The sequence below is a fragment of the Pleurodeles waltl genome, chromosome 8 (genome assembly GCF_031143425.1).
Source record: "Pleurodeles waltl isolate 20211129_DDA chromosome 8, aPleWal1.hap1.20221129, whole genome shotgun sequence".
Classification (NCBI taxonomy): domain Eukaryota; kingdom Metazoa; phylum Chordata; class Amphibia; order Caudata; family Salamandridae; genus Pleurodeles; species Pleurodeles waltl.
Window position 1 is genome coordinate 459,847,667 of NC_090447.1, and position 21,294 is coordinate 459,868,960.

At 42.2% G+C, this 21,294-nt stretch overlaps 1 protein-coding gene across 1 annotated transcript; it reads left to right on the plus strand.

Moving 5' to 3' along the window:
- Nucleotides 1-6,602: 6,602 nt before the first annotated feature.
- Nucleotides 6,603-20,599, plus strand: RPL31 (ribosomal protein L31). Its single transcript, XM_069204405.1, has 5 exons — nucleotides 6,603-6,705; nucleotides 8,430-8,538; nucleotides 9,336-9,461; nucleotides 18,294-18,406; nucleotides 20,528-20,599. The coding sequence occupies exons 2-5, from the start codon at nucleotides 8,432-8,434 to the stop codon at nucleotides 20,557-20,559; spliced, it is 378 nt and encodes a 125-aa protein (XP_069060506.1). The 5' UTR covers nucleotides 6,603-6,705; nucleotides 8,430-8,431; the 3' UTR covers nucleotides 20,560-20,599.
- The last annotated feature ends 695 nt before the right edge of the window (nucleotides 20,600-21,294 follow it).

A 21,294-nucleotide genomic window follows, 5' to 3' on the forward strand; every position in this document is an offset into this window, starting at 1 on the left:
TATATATATATATATATAATTCTATGCTTAACATGTTCATAGGTCATTGCATTAATTAGATGCTTATGGGTCTCTTTTATATATCCATCACAATAGTTAAATTTTACAATAACTATCTATAAGCACTTTACTACTGAAATATTGAGGAAAAGATAAAATTTAAATAAAATCTTTGATTTATAAAGGAAATACACAAATAAATTACCTTCAAAACCCGTAAAAGTCTGCATTTATACAATGCAACTTAAAACCTCAATATATTTTCTTCCTAATACATATATTTCGTTTTTATGTAATTATGTAACACTACTCCCCAATCCACTCTATGACACTCCACGCCACTAAATTCTATGTCAGCACCGGAGGCTCAGATTATGCTTCTCTTTCTATGTTTTATTATAAACAGCAGCCAATAGGAGAAGAGTTATCAAAACCAAAACATATCTCAGAGTTCCAAGGTCTAACATCATAACCATAGAGTACACAGTATATAAACATCGGAGGCCAATGAACTTCATCTTTCTTTGCTGCTTCTGCAACCAGTTAAGTGCCTCTGCATGTTTCAATAATTTCCTTGATTCTGTGCATATTTAAAAGTGTGTTTATTTGTAACGCGTGCGCTAGCATTGCCGCGCGCTGCTTTTCCTTGTTGTTATGGAGCGGGAGCTTTTACTAGGCTTTGCCCGTAATTTTTTCCAGTCCTTCGGGTCTTGCCCGGCAGGCACGTAGACGCGCAAGCGTGTTTGCTCGCTTTTACTGCTGCGCGTTTTGAAATCCTTATCTGAGGATCGGAACAGTGCGGCTTGGTGCAGCAAGACAAAACGAGTTGTCCTGGCAATTTTCTTTCAGCGTTCTGCCTGCTCTGAGCCGTTTCTCATTTCAACTTGGCTCCCTTGCGCCCTGAGACCTTGTGATTGGCTCAGGGTTGGAAAATAGCCATAGGCTTTGCCTAGAGTCCTGCAGGCTGCTCCCTCCACGCTTTATACTCAAATTTATTAGCCTGCTGGGGTTTTTGCACTCCCCCTGACTGTAGTCACTGGCTACACTTGAATTTACACACCTTGGGATGTGTTTATTATTATTATTATGGCTCACTCTTACTTCTACGAGGAGGAGGAATATTTTGGGGGGGAATCCCCATCTTTTGAGGAAAACCTTGTTGGCGCCTTAGATAATAGTGTCCAGTTCTCAGTAAACAAGGCGTTGGCGAAGGCACTTTGAGAGCTTTGCATGTCATAAATGATGGCTTCCTCCTGTTACGCCTTCCGAGGACACACAAGCGAGCCAACCCTCTACATCTAAGGGTAAATCGAAGGCCAAGAAATGGGCTAATTCAGAAATCTTTGACAAGCTGTCTGCTTCCATCCAAAAAGAGCATGGATATAGTGCCTCTCAACAGCATGACGCTTATGTCACAGATCAACCTTCTAGCCATTCTTCCTCCAAGCACTCATCTGATTCCGACTCGGAGGCGGATCCCGGTGACCGCCCCGGCCCAAGCAAACGCAGAAAGGCAGAAAAATCCAATAGTCCAGCTACTAAGATCCCTCAGGTGTTGACCTTTAATCCGGAGGATATTATCCACCCTCGCTCCTCAAACTGGGATCCCCCTCCAGGAGTAACTTTGTACCTCCGAGACCACATAAGGGCAGGATTCTACAAAGATGTGAGAGCAAGATTACGGGCGGAATGCCCTAGACCAGACTGGAAGGTAAGGTCACGGACACCCCAGACTTTGACCCCACAATGGTCACGTTTATGAAAAATGGGCCAAGGACCCAAAGAAGGGTCTGGATCTGCATGGAGGTCCTGTCAGGATAATCTACTTGATCTTTCCGGACCCTTAGCTAAAATACTAGAAATGGCATTTGTAGCGAAAGAATCTAACTCCCCTATTGACCCGGATATTCTAGTGGATTGGGCTCAGCGAGCCATTTGCCAACTGGGAAACGCTAACGTGGCAATCTCTACAGAGAGAAGGCGCTCCATCTTGATGCGCACCGACCCCCAGCTTAACGAGCTTGCTACCTCTGAAGCGGGTCAGGTAGCCCAGGGTCTTCCCTTCGGAGCCCCTTTCATTAAAGACCTTTCAAAGTTTGCAGCTACCTTCAATTCTATGGAAAAAGCTCAGTTATCCCTCAAGACGGTATTCAGGAAACTCTTTTTCGCAGGGCCGGACATATGCGGGGTCGCACGTCAGGCTGCAACTATTATCAAGGCCCCAGACGTGATTCCTTTGCCCGCTGACTTGGGTATAAGAGAGACCAACAGAAAGATTCCACATTCTATCCCTCTCGACCCCGTGGAGGTTGGGCCCGTTATCGAAAGAACTTCTAAAAGAACCAACAGGGAAATTCCCAGGACTCTACCAACTCAGGTGAGACTCATTCCTCCATCAGAAGTGGTTCTTGGGGGCAGGGTGCAGACTTGCATTTCAGAATGGCAGAAGTTAACCAAAGATCCATGGGTGTTAGAAACTGTACAGGGCTTCAAGTTGGAATTTTATCAGTCCCCCCTCCAGAACTCCCTTCCCCCTCTTCCCCGTCTTGACCAAGAGGTCATAAGTTTGGAGGTTCAAGCCCTTCTACAAACAGGAACGATCTGCCATACTGTTCCTCATCCAAGAGGCTTTTTAAGCCCTATCTTTCTGGTAGACAAGAAAGGCGGGGGTCAAGATTAGTTCTCAATCTCAAAGACTTCAATGCCTGGATAGTCTACAGGCTCTTCAAAATGGAGGGAATTCATCTTCTAAGAGATATCCTTCAAGAAGGAAACTGGTTGGTATGCCTGGATTTAAAGGATGCTTATCTGAGCATCCCTATATTCCCTCCTCATCGTCGCTTCCTTCAATTTCGTTGGCCAGACCAATGTTTCGAATTCCAAGTCTTTCCTTTTGGACTTTCCTCTGCTCCTTGGTGCTTTACCAAGGTAATGATACCAGTGGTGGAGTCTCTACGCGCCCCGGGGGGGGGTGCGTCTGATTGTTTACCTCGACGATCTATTCCCGATGGCTCAGGACCCCTCAGTCCTTCAAGACCACCTGGCATGGACAATTCACCTCCTTCAGAGTCCGGGTTTCTTGATAAATCAGCCCAAATCTTGTCTTCTGCCATCTCAGCAGATAGAATTCCTGGGTTTTCGGATAGATTCAGTGAAGACCCAGCTGATTCTTCCCCCTCAGAAGGTTCGCAATATAAAGAAAGAATTGCGCCTTCTCTTATCCATACAGAGGGTGTCCTTGAGGAACTTAGCCAGGATGGTGGGACTTTTATCTTCTTCAATTCAGGCAATATTCCCGGGTCCCCTTCATTACAGGGCCCTCCAACGCCTCAAGATTTCCCATCTACAGAAGGGCCTGTCCTATGCGGACATGGTTCCTCTTTCAGTGGAAGCCCGTTCAGAAATAGTTTGGTGGCTAGATCACATGGAGGCCTGGAACAGGCATGCGATTTTCGGCACTTCCCCAGATGTGAATCTGGAATCAGATGCCAGCAGATGGGGCTGGGGAGCCCATTGTGGATCCTTGACCACAGGAGGTCGATGGTCGAAGGAGGAACTCCACCTCCGCATCAACTGTCTGGAGCTTCTGGCTGGCTCTTTTGCGATCCGGAGTGTATCACCCCTGAAATCAGATTGTTGCATTCTTTTGAGGATGGACAACATTTTGGCGGTCAGGTATGTGAACAAACTAGGGGGCACGAAATCTCAGACCCTGGCTCGATTAGCCATGGAGTTCTGGCAATTTTGTCTCCATCACTGCATTTCTGTCATTGCGGAATACCTACCGGGAGTGAACAATACAGTTGCGGATTTGAATTCCAGATTCCTTTGGGATGGCAGCGATTGGAAGCTCCTTCCGGAAGTGTTCTTTCATCTGAACCGGCTCTGGGGTCCTTTCACGATAGACTTATTTGCATCGAGATTGAATCACCTGCTTCCCCTCTTCTTCAGCTGGAGACCGGATCCGGAAGCAATGGCCACGGATGCCTTTCTTCAGGACTGGTCTCTGCATTGGGGGTATGCCTTTCCCCCGTTCAGCATGATCCCTCGTGTCTTGACTTAAGTTCGCCGTCAGGGAACCAAGATTGTTTTAGTACTCCCCCCCCCCCGGAGAGCGCAAGCCTGGTTCCCTATGGCTCTTGTTGTGCGATTTTCCCCTTCTGATCCCTCTGCGGGACAGTCTCTTGCTGGACCCTCTCAGGAGTCCCCATCCGTTAATGGTGTCAGGCGAGTTAAGTCTGGTGGCGTGGAGACTTTCCGGCAACAATGGCTCTTGCCAGGCATTTCTGAACAAGCTTCCTACTTCATTAACCAGGCCTGGTCATCTAACACACATAAACGCTATGCCTCCGCCTGGAAGCGATGGGTTCATTGGTGTGCGGAACGGGATGCAGATCCCTTTAATGCGCATGTCAATCTTGTAGTTAACTTTCTGGCATTTCTTGCTGCGTCGGGCTTAGCCTACAGATCTGTTAATAATTATAGATCTTCTATTTCGGCCGGCCACCTTCCAGTCTTGGGTAAACCGGTTGGTGAACACGTTGTGGTGTGCAAGTTGATGAGAGGCATCTGTCTGTCTAACCCTCCTTTACCTAGACATTCGTCTCTTTGGGACGTTAATGTGGTTCTTTCCCTTGTTTCCTCCTGGCCAGATAATAGATTCCTATCACTTAAACAACTTTCGGCTAAACTTGCTCTGTTGCTGTGCCTCATTTCCTGCAAAAGGGTGTCAGATGTTAGGGCTCTTGACTTGGCAGGAAGGAGTTTTTCCCCTGAGGCGGTTTCCTTTTCTATTTCCAGACGCACTAAGACAGGCACTAAGTCTGTGTCTTATCCAGCTTTTTCTCATAATTCCAAACTGTGTGTTGTTCAATGTTTAAAAGCTTAGGAGGCTGCCACGGACGAATTCAGGAGAGATCCTAGGGGTCAATTATTAATTGCTCTTCAGAAACCTTTTAATCCGGTCTCATCGGCCACTTTGGCTATATGGACTAGATGGCTTCTTTCTGAAGCAGGAATTGATGTTTCCATTTTCGGAGCTCATTCAGTTTGCGGTGCCATGGCCTCAAAATCATTTAATTTGGGAATAAGGTTAGAGGACATTATGAAGGCAGCGGACTGGTCATTGGAATCCACATTTAAGACCTTCTATTATAAACCTATTTTAGAACTTGCATCGACAGTGGTAAATCAGCTTTGAACTAGCATAATCTGAGCCTCCGGTCCTGACATAGAATTAAAAAAATTCGAGCTTTTGCTTCAAGAATTTTCAATTCTATTAAGGACACGGAGGCGAGGATTATCCCTCCCTATGTTTACCAATAAAACAGCATCTTACGAGTTAAGTATCTTTTTTTTTTATTGATTGTCTTATGGTATTGCCCACCCAGTTGATGTGGCATATTAAACATGTTTACTGATTCCAGAATTTTCTGCCCATATGCTGTGATTGTTTTTTCTACTCCCTTGTTTCTAGGGTTTGACCAGAAATGATGTCTGCTAGACTTCGATGGATTCTTGGAGGTCCTTTCATCTTCTGTTTCATCATCATTACTGCTCTAGATGGATGTTGAATTCGAGTTCTTCTGCGGGTTCGCTTTTAATTGACTTTTATTGACTTTTTCTGACTGAGATTTTGCAAAGAAAGAGGAAGTTCATTGGCCTTGGATGTTTATATACTGTGTACTCTATGGTTATGATGTTAGACCTTGGAACTCTGGGATATGTTTTGGTTTTGATAACTCTTCTCCTATTGGCTGCTGTTTATATTAAAGCATAGAAAGAGAAGCATAATCCTCGCCTCCGTGTCCTTAGTAGAATTGAAAATTCTTGATGCGAAAGCTCGAAAAAATGTTATTGTAGCCATGCTGAACAGCAGCCACACTGTTGTATAACATGTCAAAAATAAGCCAACAGTTCTTGTATAGATGAGCCCTATTAGCTTTGCCAATGCTTGTTTTTGTTTGGATGTGGAGTTACCCCCAGGTGTAATAGCAGGGGCTAGGACAACGAACATCGAGGTAATATAGTTTACATGTTTAAGCCACGACCCCTCATTACATAGGCCACGCCCCTTTAGAGACACGCCCCCCCCCCAACCCACATTTTTTCATCCCACTTTAAAAAAAACTGGTTCGTGTACTTAAAAATGTAAAGCTCTGATTTATCAGCGATCTCGCTCAATTGAAGTTTATTTGTAAAGGGCAACAACGTCAAGCGCCTGTAGAGCATATAGTTTAAAATTCAAAACAACCTTACAACTAATAACAATAATAGTGAAATCCCTCTGAATTAACCGTTCCCCGCCCACAACTGACGATGCAGGCTGCCAGGCTCACTATACGCGCATTGTAATCCTGCCAATCTAAAACGAACACCCCAAACGTGTCCAATAGTGGCAGGGCTTTTCGATATCCCAAATCTAAAATAAAAGGCACTGCCAGTGCTTGGTGTTTTTACCTCATCGGACAGAACGTAAGTAATCACAAAAAATGTTCTGACACGAAAAAATGGAAACTAATTGAACATGGAAAGATCATAATGCTTCTATTCCGACTGTGTTTCTGAGGCTCCACTTTTTCATAGCAACGAAGATTTCTTGTACGTGTTTCGTTTCCGCGTAACCCGGAAGTGTATGGCCCAGGTCGGTGTGTAAGCTGTCCCACAATCCCTTGCTTCTTCCTTTCCGCCATTGACTCTGCTTCGGTGAGTGTCGCCTTTCTGAGGCCCCTGGAACGATCTGTTGGCATCCTTCCCTTTCCCAACTCCTTGCTTAGTGAAACCGGTTGTACTTTGTTGAAGGTGTTCGTGTTGGTCTGCGCCTTCCCATATTGCACCCCAATCTAGCCACCGGCATTAAAGAGGGCTCTGATCATGCCAGCTCAAGCGGTAGGCTGAACCCGCTGTATTCCCGATGTATGCCGTTCTATTTACTTGTAGTGCTTGTGGCCGTTGTCTGGTTGAATACCTCTTTATTCAACCCTCACAATAATATTGCTTAACACCCCCAGCCCCCGAGCCCATCTGGCTTGGGACTCCCGGTCTGCACATTTTATCAGTGCGACTTCGGTAAGGGGATTTGGCGAAGCCGCTTTGATAGGTATACTTAAGACTAGGGACATTTAAACTTTTCCCCTATAGCCCACTCCTTGCATAGAATACATTTGTAAGGGTTTCCCATAGAACAACAATTTTCCTTTAAGTTTTTAAGCAAACCATTACTTCTCTGTGAGGTTATGTCCTCGTCAAAAGCCAACTATTTTCAGCAGTGCTTTGCAAATAGCTATATATTAACTGTGTAGCGTATTCTGCAAGCGTTATACCACTTCAACACATTTCATAGGAGGTCGCAACGGAAATAAGCGTCACCTTGAAGTAAATATCCAAAAACTATTCGCGTTCAAGTCCAATGAAAATTAGAGACGAGTCCACGATTGCTAAGGTAGTTTAGGCGAAGGGAAATGTTGGACGGTGGACATACCGTCCGAAAACGTTTTTACGAAATGCGATATTTATTGATACCGTTTTCATTTTTTAGGCTTATTTGGCATTTTAGGCATCGTTAATGTTTTTTAAAAACACGATTCGCCAGGTCAGTCCTAGAACAGAGTGGTACTCATGTCTGAGACCCTAGATAAAGTTTCCTTATCTTCCTTTTGGTCAGATTTAGTGTACAGCCATGTTACAGAGTCCGAAAAATGTGGCATTTGAGCCAAGTGATGGTTTCTGGCACATGTATGAAAGGACAGTCCCTAGTAACAAGGGTGTTCTGCTAAATGTCCTGCATTCTCCACAGAGACCTTTCCTTACCAAACTCTCTGGTTTCACTTGTTGGAAAATTCGAACAAGCTTGTAATTAGGAGGTAGATTTCCTTACTGGGCTACATACATTATTAAAGTCTGCGATTGATAAACAGAAATGCACCTTCTCCTCGCCAGTCAGGTATATGGCCACGTGAATTAAGCTGGAACCAGTCGAAGAGATCTAATTAGACCTAAAGTGGTCTTGCTTTGCTTGTGCACTGGTTCAGAGAGGACCGAGCTTGGCAGTTCCCGCTGGACTGTTCCTATTGGAGTAGGACTGACTAGCTCATGACTGGGCCCAATGTGAACTGGCTTGGTGGGCAAAGGAAATATGATTTGGATTGTTACCCCAGCTATTGCTAGTAGTTATACTAATCGCAAGTATTCCCCCATCAGCTGTTGTGTGTTTAAAAGGCCGTAGACTGTCAAATTGTCTCACAAATGTCCTGCATGTTTGCGTTTTTTTTGTTTTCTTTTACTGACGCACACGTTTCATTAACGTGCATTATTTTGATTTGCTAGCCTTGCAGGTTCATTGGATGCCGTAGTTTACACAGTATTGCACAGACCTATTGTTTAGTCCTTAAAATATTTTCCTGAAGGTTGGTCTATTTTTTTGTCCTCAGATATGGCTCCTGCAAAGAAAGGAGGCGAGAAGAAGAAAGGCAGGTCTGCCATCAATGAGGTGGTAACTAGGGAATACACCATCAATGTCCACAAACGAATTCATGGAGTGTGAGTATTATTTCTCCCATCACTCGAGCGCTGGTAGTGGCCAAATTGGTGAATTGATGTTCCATGCCCCTCTCCCTTTTGGTTATTGCCCGTGTGTTTTTTAATTTATTTTATTGAAAACAAATGTTATTTTTACTGTTCTTGTGCTGTATCGGATTTTATAGTCTTTTTAATGTCTTGTCAACTTTCAACCTTGTGAAAATTGTTCTTCCGAGCAGAAGGGTGAGTGCTTCTGTGACCAGTCATTCAGAGTATGTGCCAAACCCCGTGATAATGATGCAGTAATGACTGCTTTGTCCGCTGTAGGTGTGGAATTGTCCCAGGATCAAGAGTACGAAAGTACAAACATGGATTGACTTGTATAGCAGGTTCTAAAACAGCACCTGTTGTGTTTCGCGTTTCCTCGGTTTTGCACTTCACCACCCAGAGCGGTGATAATTTCTGAATTGTAATGCTGTCACGTGGAATTGGGCCGGACTTCTTTTTAGCAGACTTTAAAGAGCAAGAATGGTGCTTGATGTGTAAAGTGGGGAAAGCCTTATAGCTCGTAAAATTGCAATGTCTACTTATGCACCAATTCGAATGTTTTTCTTGTTACCTAACGCTCTTTCCTTGGATTCTGTTTTGCTGCTGTTTCAAAACGTTTGCAATGCTGAATTTATTGTATTTGTTTCATTGACTGCACTGCTGTCCCATGACTTGTGCAGTGATGATTGTCACAGTTCTATTTGAAAGTTGTGTATGCCGAAGTTATGTGTAAAGGAATAAAGTACATAATCACCATTTTCATATTTTAGTGGCTTCAAGCGGCGTGCGCCCCGTGCCTTGAAAGCAATCCGTAAATTTGCAGTGAAGGAGATGGGAACTCCGGATGTGCGCATCGACACAAGGCTAAACAAAGCAGTTTGGGCTAAAGGAATCAGGTGGGTGCTCTAATTATAGCAACTAATCCATGTTGAATCGAGTGTATAACAATCTGAACATTAGTGTTTTTCAGCAAACTGGCATATATTATCGAATGTGATGTTTTTGATACATGCCCAACATATTTATCCTTTCCTTCACCTATTCAAAACTACAAAACCTGCCATAATGGTTGCAGAACACACATGTAATACACAACTTCTGATATTGGGTCCTTCTTTAATCTCTTAAAGTTTTAAATCATTCACCCCCAGTCACAAAGATCTGAGTTTAATCCATTGTTTTTTTTGCTCACCACGCCACCCCAGGTTGGACCCAGCCATATGGAAATCAGTCTTGACCCTGTTCCTCATGGGAACAGTCCAGCCCGGACTGCCAAGCCAGGTCCTCCCTGGACCGGAAACAAGCGTCCTACGACCGGTTTCAGGGTATCAACCTTCATCGGCTAGGCTAGCTTGAATCATCCAGTGGCGCAGTGAGCACAGGACCCACGTCTGGGCATACCCTTCCCACTCAGGGGTGACAAATGCAAAAAGAAAAGATGGACGGAATGCAGAGCAAATCAAACATTCCATCACTTGTTCTTTATGCATTTGTCGCCCTAAGTGGGAAGGGTATGTCCAGACGTGGGTCCCGTGCTCCCCATGCCACTGGGATTCAAGCTAGCCTGGCTGATGAGGGGTGAAACCCCGAAACTGGTCCCTGGATGCTTGTTTCCAGTCCAGGGAAGACTGGCAGTTCAGGCTGGACTGTACCCATGGGGAACAGTGTCAAGACTGATTTGCATATGGCTGGGTCCAAACTGGAATGGCATGGGCAGCAAAAAAACGATGGATTTAGGCCCAGATCTCTGTACTGGGGGTGAATGTTTGCCATTGTTCAGCATTCCGTCCATCACTTGTTCTTTTTGTCCTTGACTAAAGGTTTGCATCACTTAATGAATAGAAGTTTAACCCTTTCTTTGAATATTGAGTTTGACCTTAGCTTTTGTTCTCTACCATGGTCTTAAGTAAACGTGACATGGGTAAACGTGATTTTTAAAACCGTTCACGACAACTTATTTAGATGTGTAAGTGCCTGCTAATCCGGATATTGCTGTAATACGGTGAAGACCACGCAACAGTTGTCAGCATAGCGCTAAATTAAAACGTTGCTTCCCTGGTTTTAAGCCTAGTTAAGTTTTTGAAGGGTTGAATCCTCTGTGGCCTATCCTCCTTAGATGTGGGTTGACAATTTTCTTGGTAGCATTTATTTCTCTTTATACATACAACTTTTTTCCATTGATCGTTCATCCCTCAAGATATCTTGAAGTGATACACCCCGCATGCAGACCACCATTCCAGCAAACCCACTGGTTCTCCCCTCCCAGTTGCACCCCATACTTCGAGACCCCCTACACACAAAATGCATGTTTTTCCTACGTGGTATGTGTATCGTTATGCATGCAGCTCGTTTCAACCACCGTGTACGATTACTTGAGCCTTCGAGAGTGCTATGGACTGGTTCTCAAACACCTGACATGTACAATGCACACGGTACCGCCTTCCTCTTATCTCCGTCCCCCCTCCCTCTTGTACGTTTCGGAAAACCTAATAGAAAGATGTTAACCAAAAAATGAGAACATTCTTCCACACAACTCTTGAGGTCGATGTACACCTACTATTCGATGCTTTGCCACTCTTGTTTCTAGTTTTTCTATGGTCATGCAGTGACTGCCCATCATTGCAGATTGCCTAATACTGCTGTTTGGTTAAGTGGCAGATTGTTTCTTGCAGATTTTTTTTGTTCAGCTCAAAGCTGCCACGTGTACCTTTCTGATTGCTTTGCATGGATGTGATTAAAGTTACATTTTGCTGTACAGAAATTGTGGTGGCTGTCTGCAGATAGACCAGTGAGACTTCCAAGATTTCACTCATTGACGGGTTCGTGCTCTTGCAGTTTTTTTTTTTTTACCAGATACTGAGTGTAGTTTGAATAACAGCTGTTGTATCATTCTCACCGAGGTTGAGGGGGTCGTGATGTACTAAATATTGCATACTAGTAATACATAATGAACCCATTCCCTTTTCGTAAGTTTTGGACTGTGCAAGCAACATACTCATTCACTAGCTGTAGTGAGGCAACCCCACTCCACATCTCAAGTGCTTAGGCACTTAAAAAGAAGTTCCATCATCACTGGTCTGGGTGGTTTCCACATACATTTTAAGTTGGTCACTGTATCATAAAAAGACCTGCAAAGTGCCCCAATATTTGCAAACTTTTTTTTTTTTCTTGAGTGGCGGAATCATTAAAGATGGTGGGGGTGAATTTATTGGTTGAAGTTGCCTTTATTACAGAGATGTTAAGCACAAAGTAAATTGTAAGATAGCAAGTTTCGGTTAGGGTGCTGTAATAAGGTGAATGCATTGATGAAGACCTCCACAGTAAATGTATTAGGAAGACCTAAACAGTGATTGCATGCAAGTGAATTACATATTCACGCAGTTGTGGGTTTCTAGGAAGAGATTAAGTTGTGAGAAAAGGTAATCTATACACCAAGTTGGTTGAAGGGATTAGAGAAGGGCATTGAAGGTTCACCTAAACCACTGAACAGAGATGGTATCTTGGGGTGGGCTCCATTTAAACAGTGCACAACAGCTAAAAAAATAAATCTGGACAGGGCAATACGGATTATGGAATGGCAAGATTTTTTTTTTTTTTTTGCTATTTTATTGGAATTATGGGTGGAAGTGTGCCTGGATAGTATTGTTTGAGGTATGGCTCAGTTATATCATGGACGATATGAAAGACTAATTTAAGAGGGTTGTGATGACCTTTATTCTTCTGGGTGGTCACCTGCTTGGTGGTAATAGGTAGTGGTTGACGTGTTTCAGGAGTTTGAAGTTGATAGGCGGGGGAAGAAGTTTTAGACTGCCCAATAAAATATAAGATTTCTCCTCACTCATTGCCAGGTCGTAGATTGGGGAGCTTTGTGCTTAAAATGGTTATCTGTAGTTCTAGGAGGTATAAATTATCAGCCCTCTCTTGAATTATTTGATACTTTTGCTTCTTGTAAGTAGCCTATACTTACTGTAGCACCAGATTTAGTTAATTGTTCCCGTCCAATACATTTCAGTTCCCGATTTCCTCTCTTGTACCCTGTTTTCGTGGTCTGTCCATTCCATTTTTCGTGTTCTTCAGTGCTTTGTGGCAGCATTTATGGTAATGAGCAGTTTAAGAAACTAGCGTAGGGTTGACTCTTCCAGATTCGTTTGGCTTGCTTCTTGTACCGAAAAATCCTTCATAAATAAGAGCTAATTAATGTGAATTTCGAGGAACTCTGAGTCATTTTTTTTTTTCCTTTTTTTTGTCAAGTAGGGAGTTACAGAACAAAGTTATTGGTCCACATCCATATGCAAGACCCCCCATAACGTGTGTCGTTGCACAGGCTTGTGCCTTAGATTCTTTGGTGGTCTTTACCTATGTTCAGTTGCTCCAGTCTATGATCAACTGTATCCTTACAGTACTCAAATTCTAGCGAATCACCCGAGGTGCAGACAAAAACACACTGTACTTGGCAGAAAACTCACTAGAGTGACCATTCAAACCCAGTGATTAAGTACGAGATCCCGAAATAGTCTTGACAACTGTTAGGCTTTGGAGTTTAATATCATGGGATTCTCATGCCCCATCATTATCTAATCTGCCAAATGTTAAACTTTACAGTTCGTACAGTAGTCTAAATGGGGAACACTCTTCAAGTTTGTTAATCCCATGTGTGTACAGTATCCAGAAACAAGTCACTGGTGTTGAATTCCTATAGCCTGATGCCCAAGACATATTGTTAGGGGTCAAGGACAAGTTTTCATGTTTATTTTGTCTTTGGGACTAGTCTGCCCAGCCCCCTACAGCACAAACCCTTCAGCTGCCAGTTTACAGCCCCCCATCAGGGATCAGGCAAGGGCATTGTCTGCAGTTAAGGTAATATTTGTGTCCATATGTTAATGCTGTTCAAGCTGCTATTTATGGTTCATTAATGCAAAGCCTTTATTGTTAGGGTGAGAGCACGCTAAGGAAATTTAAGCTCTGACTGCACTACTAAGAGCAGTTACATTACAAAAATGTATACAGACAATAAAAAGCTACATATAATGCTTGCCGATCAGATGCAAATATTTGAAGGATGAAACCAATTTCGATTCTTTGCTTTAAAAATAAAAAGTTCACAAAAAATGTAACTAGGAAAAAAAAGTTTTACTAAACTACTGCAAAACTTTAGTCCTATTTCTTTGAAGCATCTTTTAGTAAAATGTTGATGCATGCTAAAATATGTGATTGAAAATCAGTGTAATAATTAACAAGGTTATGGGAAACATGAAAACAAAGCATTGGCAAAGCCAATAGGCCCAACAATGGTGGTCAGCCTTTTGATTTTGTCAATGCGTGTCTTTTTGATGTGGTTTTTGGAAAAAAATTGTTGTGAGGGCTGCCTGGCCTGCACCATTATTATAACAAACATTGGCAACAAGAAAAAAAAATTTGGTCTCAAAAAGCACACATTGTTTAGTAGTCCCTGGCTCTAAACAAATCTATTTTGTGTGTAAATATACTGCTTGTAAAAGAGCAGAATGCTGTCACACATTGAAGCCAGCCAATAAAAACAAAAGGTCTTCGTTAACGTCCGACCTAATTAGGGGCCCAATTTTTTAAGAAAGTCACAAGTTATCCCGTTGTATATGTCCTTGCATAAGTGCAGATTTATGGCTTTCATGAATTCCCAAGAATTTACAGAGGTAGACCAGGAAATTGTACTACTAGTAAATATTTGTGAACTGCATTTTAGCGCTAGTAAATTTGCATGTGTAGATTTGCTCGTGTGAATAGTGTTACAAGCTCACTTCAACCACTTTTTTTTCCCCAATACTGGAAGAAGTTTTACTTCTGCCCTTGTCAGGAGTAAATTTCCAACCTTCCTCAGTATGGAAAAAGATCATAAAGGAGCTAGTGAACACCCCTAAAACATGCAAGTTATGTTTGCACAGCCTCAAAAGGGAATATCATCCCTGGAACTATTGCTCACTGCTACTTTCAGACCGAGTATGTGAACTGTGAAAAGGTAGCAAAAGAAAGAAATTGCTTGTATTCAAGCTGTACTTCAGTATGAACCATGGCATAATCGGAGATGCTATTATCGGAGCTCTTATATAATGAAATTGCCATGATCTGTTGCTGCACTAACTGTGGCACCAAAGGGACAAGTGGATTTTTTAAATAGGACAATTAGATTTATAATGCAGCCACTGACAAGTGTATATATATATATTTTTTTTCAATTTCCACACCCCTGATAACATCCTCAATAGGTTACTGATTAAGCAAGAAATGCCTCTGGATTTGTTGCTGTTCTTTCAAGGCAGAATGAGGTCTAGCAGCTCAGTTGGTCTGCTCTTTTTGTAGTAGGTACAGAACAGACTTGCCTTTATTGAAGCCTTGTAAGGACACGAGGTAACAGTGATACTGCAAAGTTGCACGTTCTTCCCTACTTAAGATTTTGCTTTCCTGAGCCAGGTATACAAACTTATTTCACTAATTTATTTTAGCTCATCTGCCCACCTAGGGTTATCCAGTAGGTGATTTTTAAATAGAAGCCAAATAATTCAGTTGTAAATCTAATTTGCTAGAATACCAGCGAATATGCTAACAATTGAGAAGCAATTACTGGCAAAAATTATTTTTACGAGAAGTTTCCAGAATAGTCCATATAATCTGGATAGCCTTTTTGAATTGGAAGAGCAGTAGTGTCTTAAATTATGCTGATTTGAATTGCTTTAAGAAAATCTGGATTCAAGTTGTGAACTGAACTAAAAGCATGCATATTTCAGATCTTTGGCCACATTGAAAAGTATCTCATAAAATTTGATTGCGTGAGTGCTGCTTGAAATCCTTTTTAGATTTCACTCAAGACTGAGTAAACTGTTACATGTTTCTTGTACTATTGCACTGTTTTAAAGCCCCATGTGGAACTATGTAAGAAATAGTTTACACCTCCCACAGTTTTAACTTTTTGATTGTTGTTTTCGTACCACTCTTATGGCTTCACTATCTTAGGCTGTGGCCTGCTATTGATTAGTGGCTGGCTTAGATTGCTTTAGTAAATGCATGTTCAACCTTATACAGTGTGGTTCCAAGCTTATGATTCTATTTTCGGTTATTTATGTCGTTTGCCTTATTTAATGTTCTATTGCTTCTAGGCCACTCCCATTGTTGCGGTTTAGGAGCATATTCATTTTGGAGAAGTGGTTTTGTTTCTTAATAATTTGACCAGGTTATGTCTTTAATCCGTATGGTGAAAATAAGTAAGAATAGAAATTCTGATGGCAGTATTTGAATAAACTGATAATTGCCATCATTTTTTCAGATAAAGTCTGTTGTTGCTTGATGGTAATGGTGTGTGTGTGTGTGTGTGTGTTTTTTTTTTTTTTTTTTTTTTGTTTTTTTTTGTTCTGACCTTATTGCGACTCTTTACCTAGTTGCTTGCACTGGCATAGGAAAAATTGTATGTTGCCGGTAGACGGCTAGGCTTTAATGATATGTATGCATACAGTTTGTGAAATTGTTTTTGATTTCATGTTTAAAATAGCTGTTAGACACAGAATCATTTCAGGTCTGCACTATACTATTTTAAAATAATGGACAGGGTCTGCCCCAGGTGAATACTATAAAACGTGACTTTACTGAAAATACTTTGTGGTGTGATGGTGTACTTATATATTTAGCCCGCACATTAGCAGTGTAATTGTGAATTTATATATTTATATCAAGGATGCATTTCTTTCTCTTGTTTCCGTGACCATGAACTTTTTCTTGTCCTCCTACGGTTCACTAGGACTGTCTTCAGTCCTCTTTTCTTTCCATGTTAGAAAGCTTGGGTTCCCTCGTGTGCGAGCAAAACAGAAACAATACTTAAAGCGGCCAGTACTTTAAGGAAGCAGTGTCAGAAAATGTTGCTTTTATTATTTTTTATTTTATTAGGGTATTACACTTACTCTGTGGCTTTTCTGGTAGGACTTCGGCTCGCTTTGGGTAGTACATGGTTTTCTTTCAGACTTGTGCTTATGGATGGTTGTATTACTTCTAGGCGTCTAGTTTTATTTTGAGTGTTTTCCCTGGCAGAAATAGGCTTCTTTTTATTTGTGAAGTAAATGTTATACCTAACGTCTTGTGTTTCTAAAAAAAAAAAAATACAAGCATCCATTATTGGGAAAAATGTAATATTGCCTCCTCTGTCAACATGACTAGAATTGTGAGCTACGCGTCATCAGTAATAGGAAGGTCATGATCTATACCTCTGATATCAAACTCCTCATGATGGGCTAAAGTCCCTAAAAGCTTGGCTATGGATGATGACACTGAAAACAATGCCTATCATCTCTTCTGACGGACTATTTAAATCCCTCTAATCTGCTCCTTTATCTCGCCATTACAAACTACGCACCGATTTAGGAACGAAATCGGGAAGAATGTCAGAATAAATCAGTGTGTTGTGGTCTATAACCTAAAATAATACTCCTATCCTAAAACAGAATGAAATGTCCATTACTTCATTTACTACCACCTCCCTCTGTCAACAAACATCCTAGTCCAGCTACATTGAAACAAAACTGCCTTTCGTCAAGACTCCTGCACCTATATACTTGATTCTCATGAGGCTGCTTCTCTCATACTGGGTTACAGCCATTTACTGCCGAAGGCCCTACTCTTAGCAATTCCACAGAATTACCTGTTTGACTAGAAATTGAAGCCTAATTGCTTGCACGAATTGAGTCTGGACCACACTCTTATCTCGCCCTGCTACAAGAACTTTGTTCTCTTCTCAGTCATCATCCTTCCTAGCCCCCATATTAAACACTTTACGCATCCAATCCTGAAGAGCCCAACATGCACGCAATCCTCAGTGCTTTGGAGCATTTACCTCGAACCCACCACTCCGATGCTGAGTGATCTGACCTCAGAACACACTTATAATCAGAAAATCTAAGTGCAATCCGATCAGTCTGCCCAGGCAAGCTCAATTAAAAACACTTACTTTCAACTTGATGGCCCATTTCCTATAAATCACATCAAAGCTGCCCCCTTAACTATAGCTCTTTGTTCTCTAATGCAGCTTACATACTTGCCCTCCTCCATGTCTGAGTCAAAGTTCACAATACAATGTCGTCTGCATTGATAGCCTCACAAGATGCTGGTGAGGGTTGCCCTTATCCTAAAGGTTTCCATTCCTATATTTCCTTCAGAATATTTATTTGCATAGCTTTAAGTATACACCAGTTTCCATGATTTGTAGTAAGGGTGGCTCTTTTATTCCATTTGCTTAGCAGGCTCTTTCTGAATGTACATGGAAGCTTAGTACCATTACTGACATGGAACTGATTCGCATGACTATCCCCTATAGTGGAATTGAGTGAAGAAAAACAAAACAAGGCTTTGGTCGGGAAGCAAAGTTGTTCCGTCACAGAAAATTAAATGTGTGTGCTGCTTCAGCTACACAGTTGCTCGCTGTATATTTTTCAGTGTTTTCAAAATATTTATAAAATGTATGTACGTTTGCTTGTAATATGTCCCAAGCCCTACAAAAATCTTTCAGTATGTCGCATGGTAAAAGATCCTTGAACGAGTATGTTTGATCTCCTAATTAAGATTCCCCTTGCTCCTCTTGGAGTCTGTGGAGTTTGGAGACAGTAATTACCCAGTTGAACTTGTGATGAACAGCGATAAATTGCTGTGCCTCACATTATGGATGTGATGGCTTTCTTATATTCTGTAATACGTGTTAAACTGTTTGTCCCATTTAGGAATGTTCCTTACCGCATGCGTGTGCGCTTATCCAGGAAACGCAATGAGGATGAGGATTCGCCCAATAAGCTGTACACATTGGTCACTTATGTACCAGTCACCACGTTTAAAGGTATGGCCTAACTTGTATTTGTGTGTTATAGGTCTTTGTAGTAGTACTGTGATATAATAATGTGACGAAATATTAAGCAGACCTGCAGCTAGTGTGAACCTTACCAAAAGGTAGTGGAACACTTTACAGGGTCAATAGTAAAGTCAATCTACTTGTGATTGAAGGAATGTCTGGTTTGTATGAGAAAAGTGAACAGTTAGTTACTCCATGATGATGGAGTTTTAATTAGAGGTGTATCTTAAGCTCTTTCCTAAATTGGAGCCGGAATGGGGCAGTGCTGAAGAATACAGGAACATCATTCTGGGAGGGAGGGGAAGAGGGTTTGTGTTTGTTTTTTGCACTTCGTTTCCAGTCTTACAGGGGTGTCATTTGTGATGGCTTTGTAGATAATGTGGATGGCTATGAATTGTACTGGCTGCCAAGGTGAAGGGAGTGGAGATCGGTCAGTGAGGGGCTGATGTGCTCCTATTTCTTGAGGCCCTCAATGAGGCATGGTGTGCCCCAGGTCTGACGGACTGTTGCTTGCCGTCTTTGGCAGATAGCATGACTTATGTTTTTGGTGGATAAGCATCAGATAGGTGGTGGTCATCAGTCTGTACGTGGTGTAAACAGTGTTTGAGGGGCTGGATAGTACTTGGCTGGTGTGATAACGTCCATACATGTTTCGTGGAGGAACGTCACTAGTGTGGGATCATCCTGGTTTCATTTTCTTTCTTGTCTGCTGATAGTGTTTGTTGTCAGCAAATTTGGAGTACAGGGTGCTGAAGTGTTGACTTGCACCTGGGTCTTTTTAGTTGTAGTGTGGGTGTGCATATGGTATACCAGAAATGCCTCAGTTGTTAAGTAGGATGTTGCCATTGGTTGTGAAGTGAGCAGGTGAGACTTCGGGACTGTCTATGGAAAATAATTTGAAGGATCTGAAGATTTGTTGTTTTGTATTTTTGATTGACCTTGAAGAGTTAAACCATAATTCAGCTTATGGTGAGGTGATGTACCTAGTCTAGAGCTTCCGGAGGCTTGCTTTGAGAGCATCATAAGTGTAGATGCGCAATGCAGCCTTTAGGGGGGATGTTAGGATTGGAAGACATAGTGTAATATTTTGATGTGTTGCGGAGGTTAAGAAGTGTCCTTTTTCATGACCTGGAGATCCAATTGTAGGTGTATTGAGTTGATGAATTTTAGAGGAGGACGCACAATTTATCTGTGAAATCCTTGTTCTGTCCACGGAGCTTTTAGATGAAAGTGCTTGACTGCATTATGGAGAGTGGCATGAAGGTGGGTTTTGGTTACTTGCCTATTTTGTAGGACCAAAAGGACTGCACATTGTAGCCTGTGGGAAGGATTTCTAGGCTGGGTGTATGTGGAAGGTAAACCATGTTGCTCTGATGAAGAATGCATGTGTTCATGCTCTGGGTGTTTGGAGTACTGCAGAATACACATTGATCATCTGGTATGTGGTTTGTTGGTTGTGTGGTGAATGTTTGAGATTGGCTCTTTTTTTGTGCTGATGTCTGAGTGTTTGGTCTAGGTCTGAGTGTGATTGTGGAGATAAGTAGTGGCAGTGCTGTGTGATGCACATTGTGAGATCCTATCTTGTAGATTGCAGTAGAGCATGTGGCCCTAGACCTTACTTGGCTGTAGCAGAGGGCTTGTTTTCACTGCCATCCCAGTGTTACCCAGCATGCATCTGTGGCCACCTTGTAATGTTTTTTCTTTAATAGAAAACCTGCTGTAAGGTTGTAGGGTATGCATTACCACCCAAATGCTAGTGCTGCTGTAGTCTTGTCGACCATGGGCCAGCTCCATATTCCTAGAAACCATCATTACAGTTAGGCATGTTTAAAACAGCTTTTTTCCTGCTTTCATACACGTGTTCATATTTCAGCAGTTAAGAACACTGCTGTACAGTCACACTCCCCATGGGTTTTTAGAATGGATGTTATGAAGACAGTTGAAAGTGCTGCCTTAGCATGATTAAAAATCAGCTTAAATCCAGTGAATGACTTCATCTTATTGGTTTAATTTTGAATACAGTCAGTTCAGTTGCTTTGAATGTTTGTTTGTTGGGTGACGACGTTTGTTTTTTGCTGCTTACTTAATTGTTCTAACTTTGTTTTACAGGTCTCCAAACAGTCAACGTTGATGAGAACTGAAGTTATTCTGTGTTGAAATAAAAAATAATCAAAAACTGAATTTTTGTAGTTTGGACTGTTTTCAAAACTCCGGTATTGTATGTTTCATCACACTGATAGAAATTTTTTTCAGCATTGTACAAAATTGAGTCTCCAACATCTCTGAAGGGGCAATGGCCAGGGGGCAGATAAATCGCCCATTCTGCCTCCCCGTGGATAGAAATACTGTCTGGAGTGGGGTCAAATGGAAAGATGGCCCAGCACACATCCCACCCAGTTCATTGTGGACTTTCAACTCTCTTGCTTGGGAGATTAGGGTATATTTGACATGCATTTAGGTGGGTTTGGAGGTGGGGGTGAGTGAAAGTCCGCCACACCCATCAGTGGAGAGAAAATGAGAAACGGGAGTCGATGTGGGGGTTACCTTCTTGACTCTGCACCTCCCAGGTATGAGTCTTTCTGCTACCCAGAAAGGGCAGGGTGGGGAGTAAAGTCTCTCTCACTCACTCACTCACTCACTCTCTCCCAGGGGGGTGGAAAGCCCACTGGGTGCTAGGAATTGCGTTTTTTTTTTTTTTTTTTAAATGGGGTGTAGCTGACCCAAAAAGGAACTAGCGGTCTTTCTTCGCCTAACCACCCACTTCCACCTAGGAGCAACATAAGCCCATCCTTTGGAGCCACCTTTAAGGTAGCCATGAGTAATGCATGGATTTCACCCTGGAGCAAGGAGGTACAAAGAGTATTGCAGTCCATCCA

What these genes read in the sequence shown, in the direction of transcription:
- RPL31 (XM_069204405.1), top strand. Translation starts at nt 8,432, where the DNA reads ATGGCTCCTGCAAAGAAAGGAGGCGAGAAGAAGAAAGGCAGGTCTGCC. An exon ending in GTTTGGGCTAAAGGAATCAG is followed by an intron (nt 9,462 to 18,293) that starts GTGGGTGCTCTA and finishes TGTCCCATTTAG; the next exon opens with GAATGTTCCTTACCGCATGC. An exon ending in ACCAGTCACCACGTTTAAAG is followed by an intron (nt 18,407 to 20,527) that starts GTATGGCCTAAC and finishes TTTGTTTTACAG; the next exon opens with GTCTCCAAACAGTCAACGTT.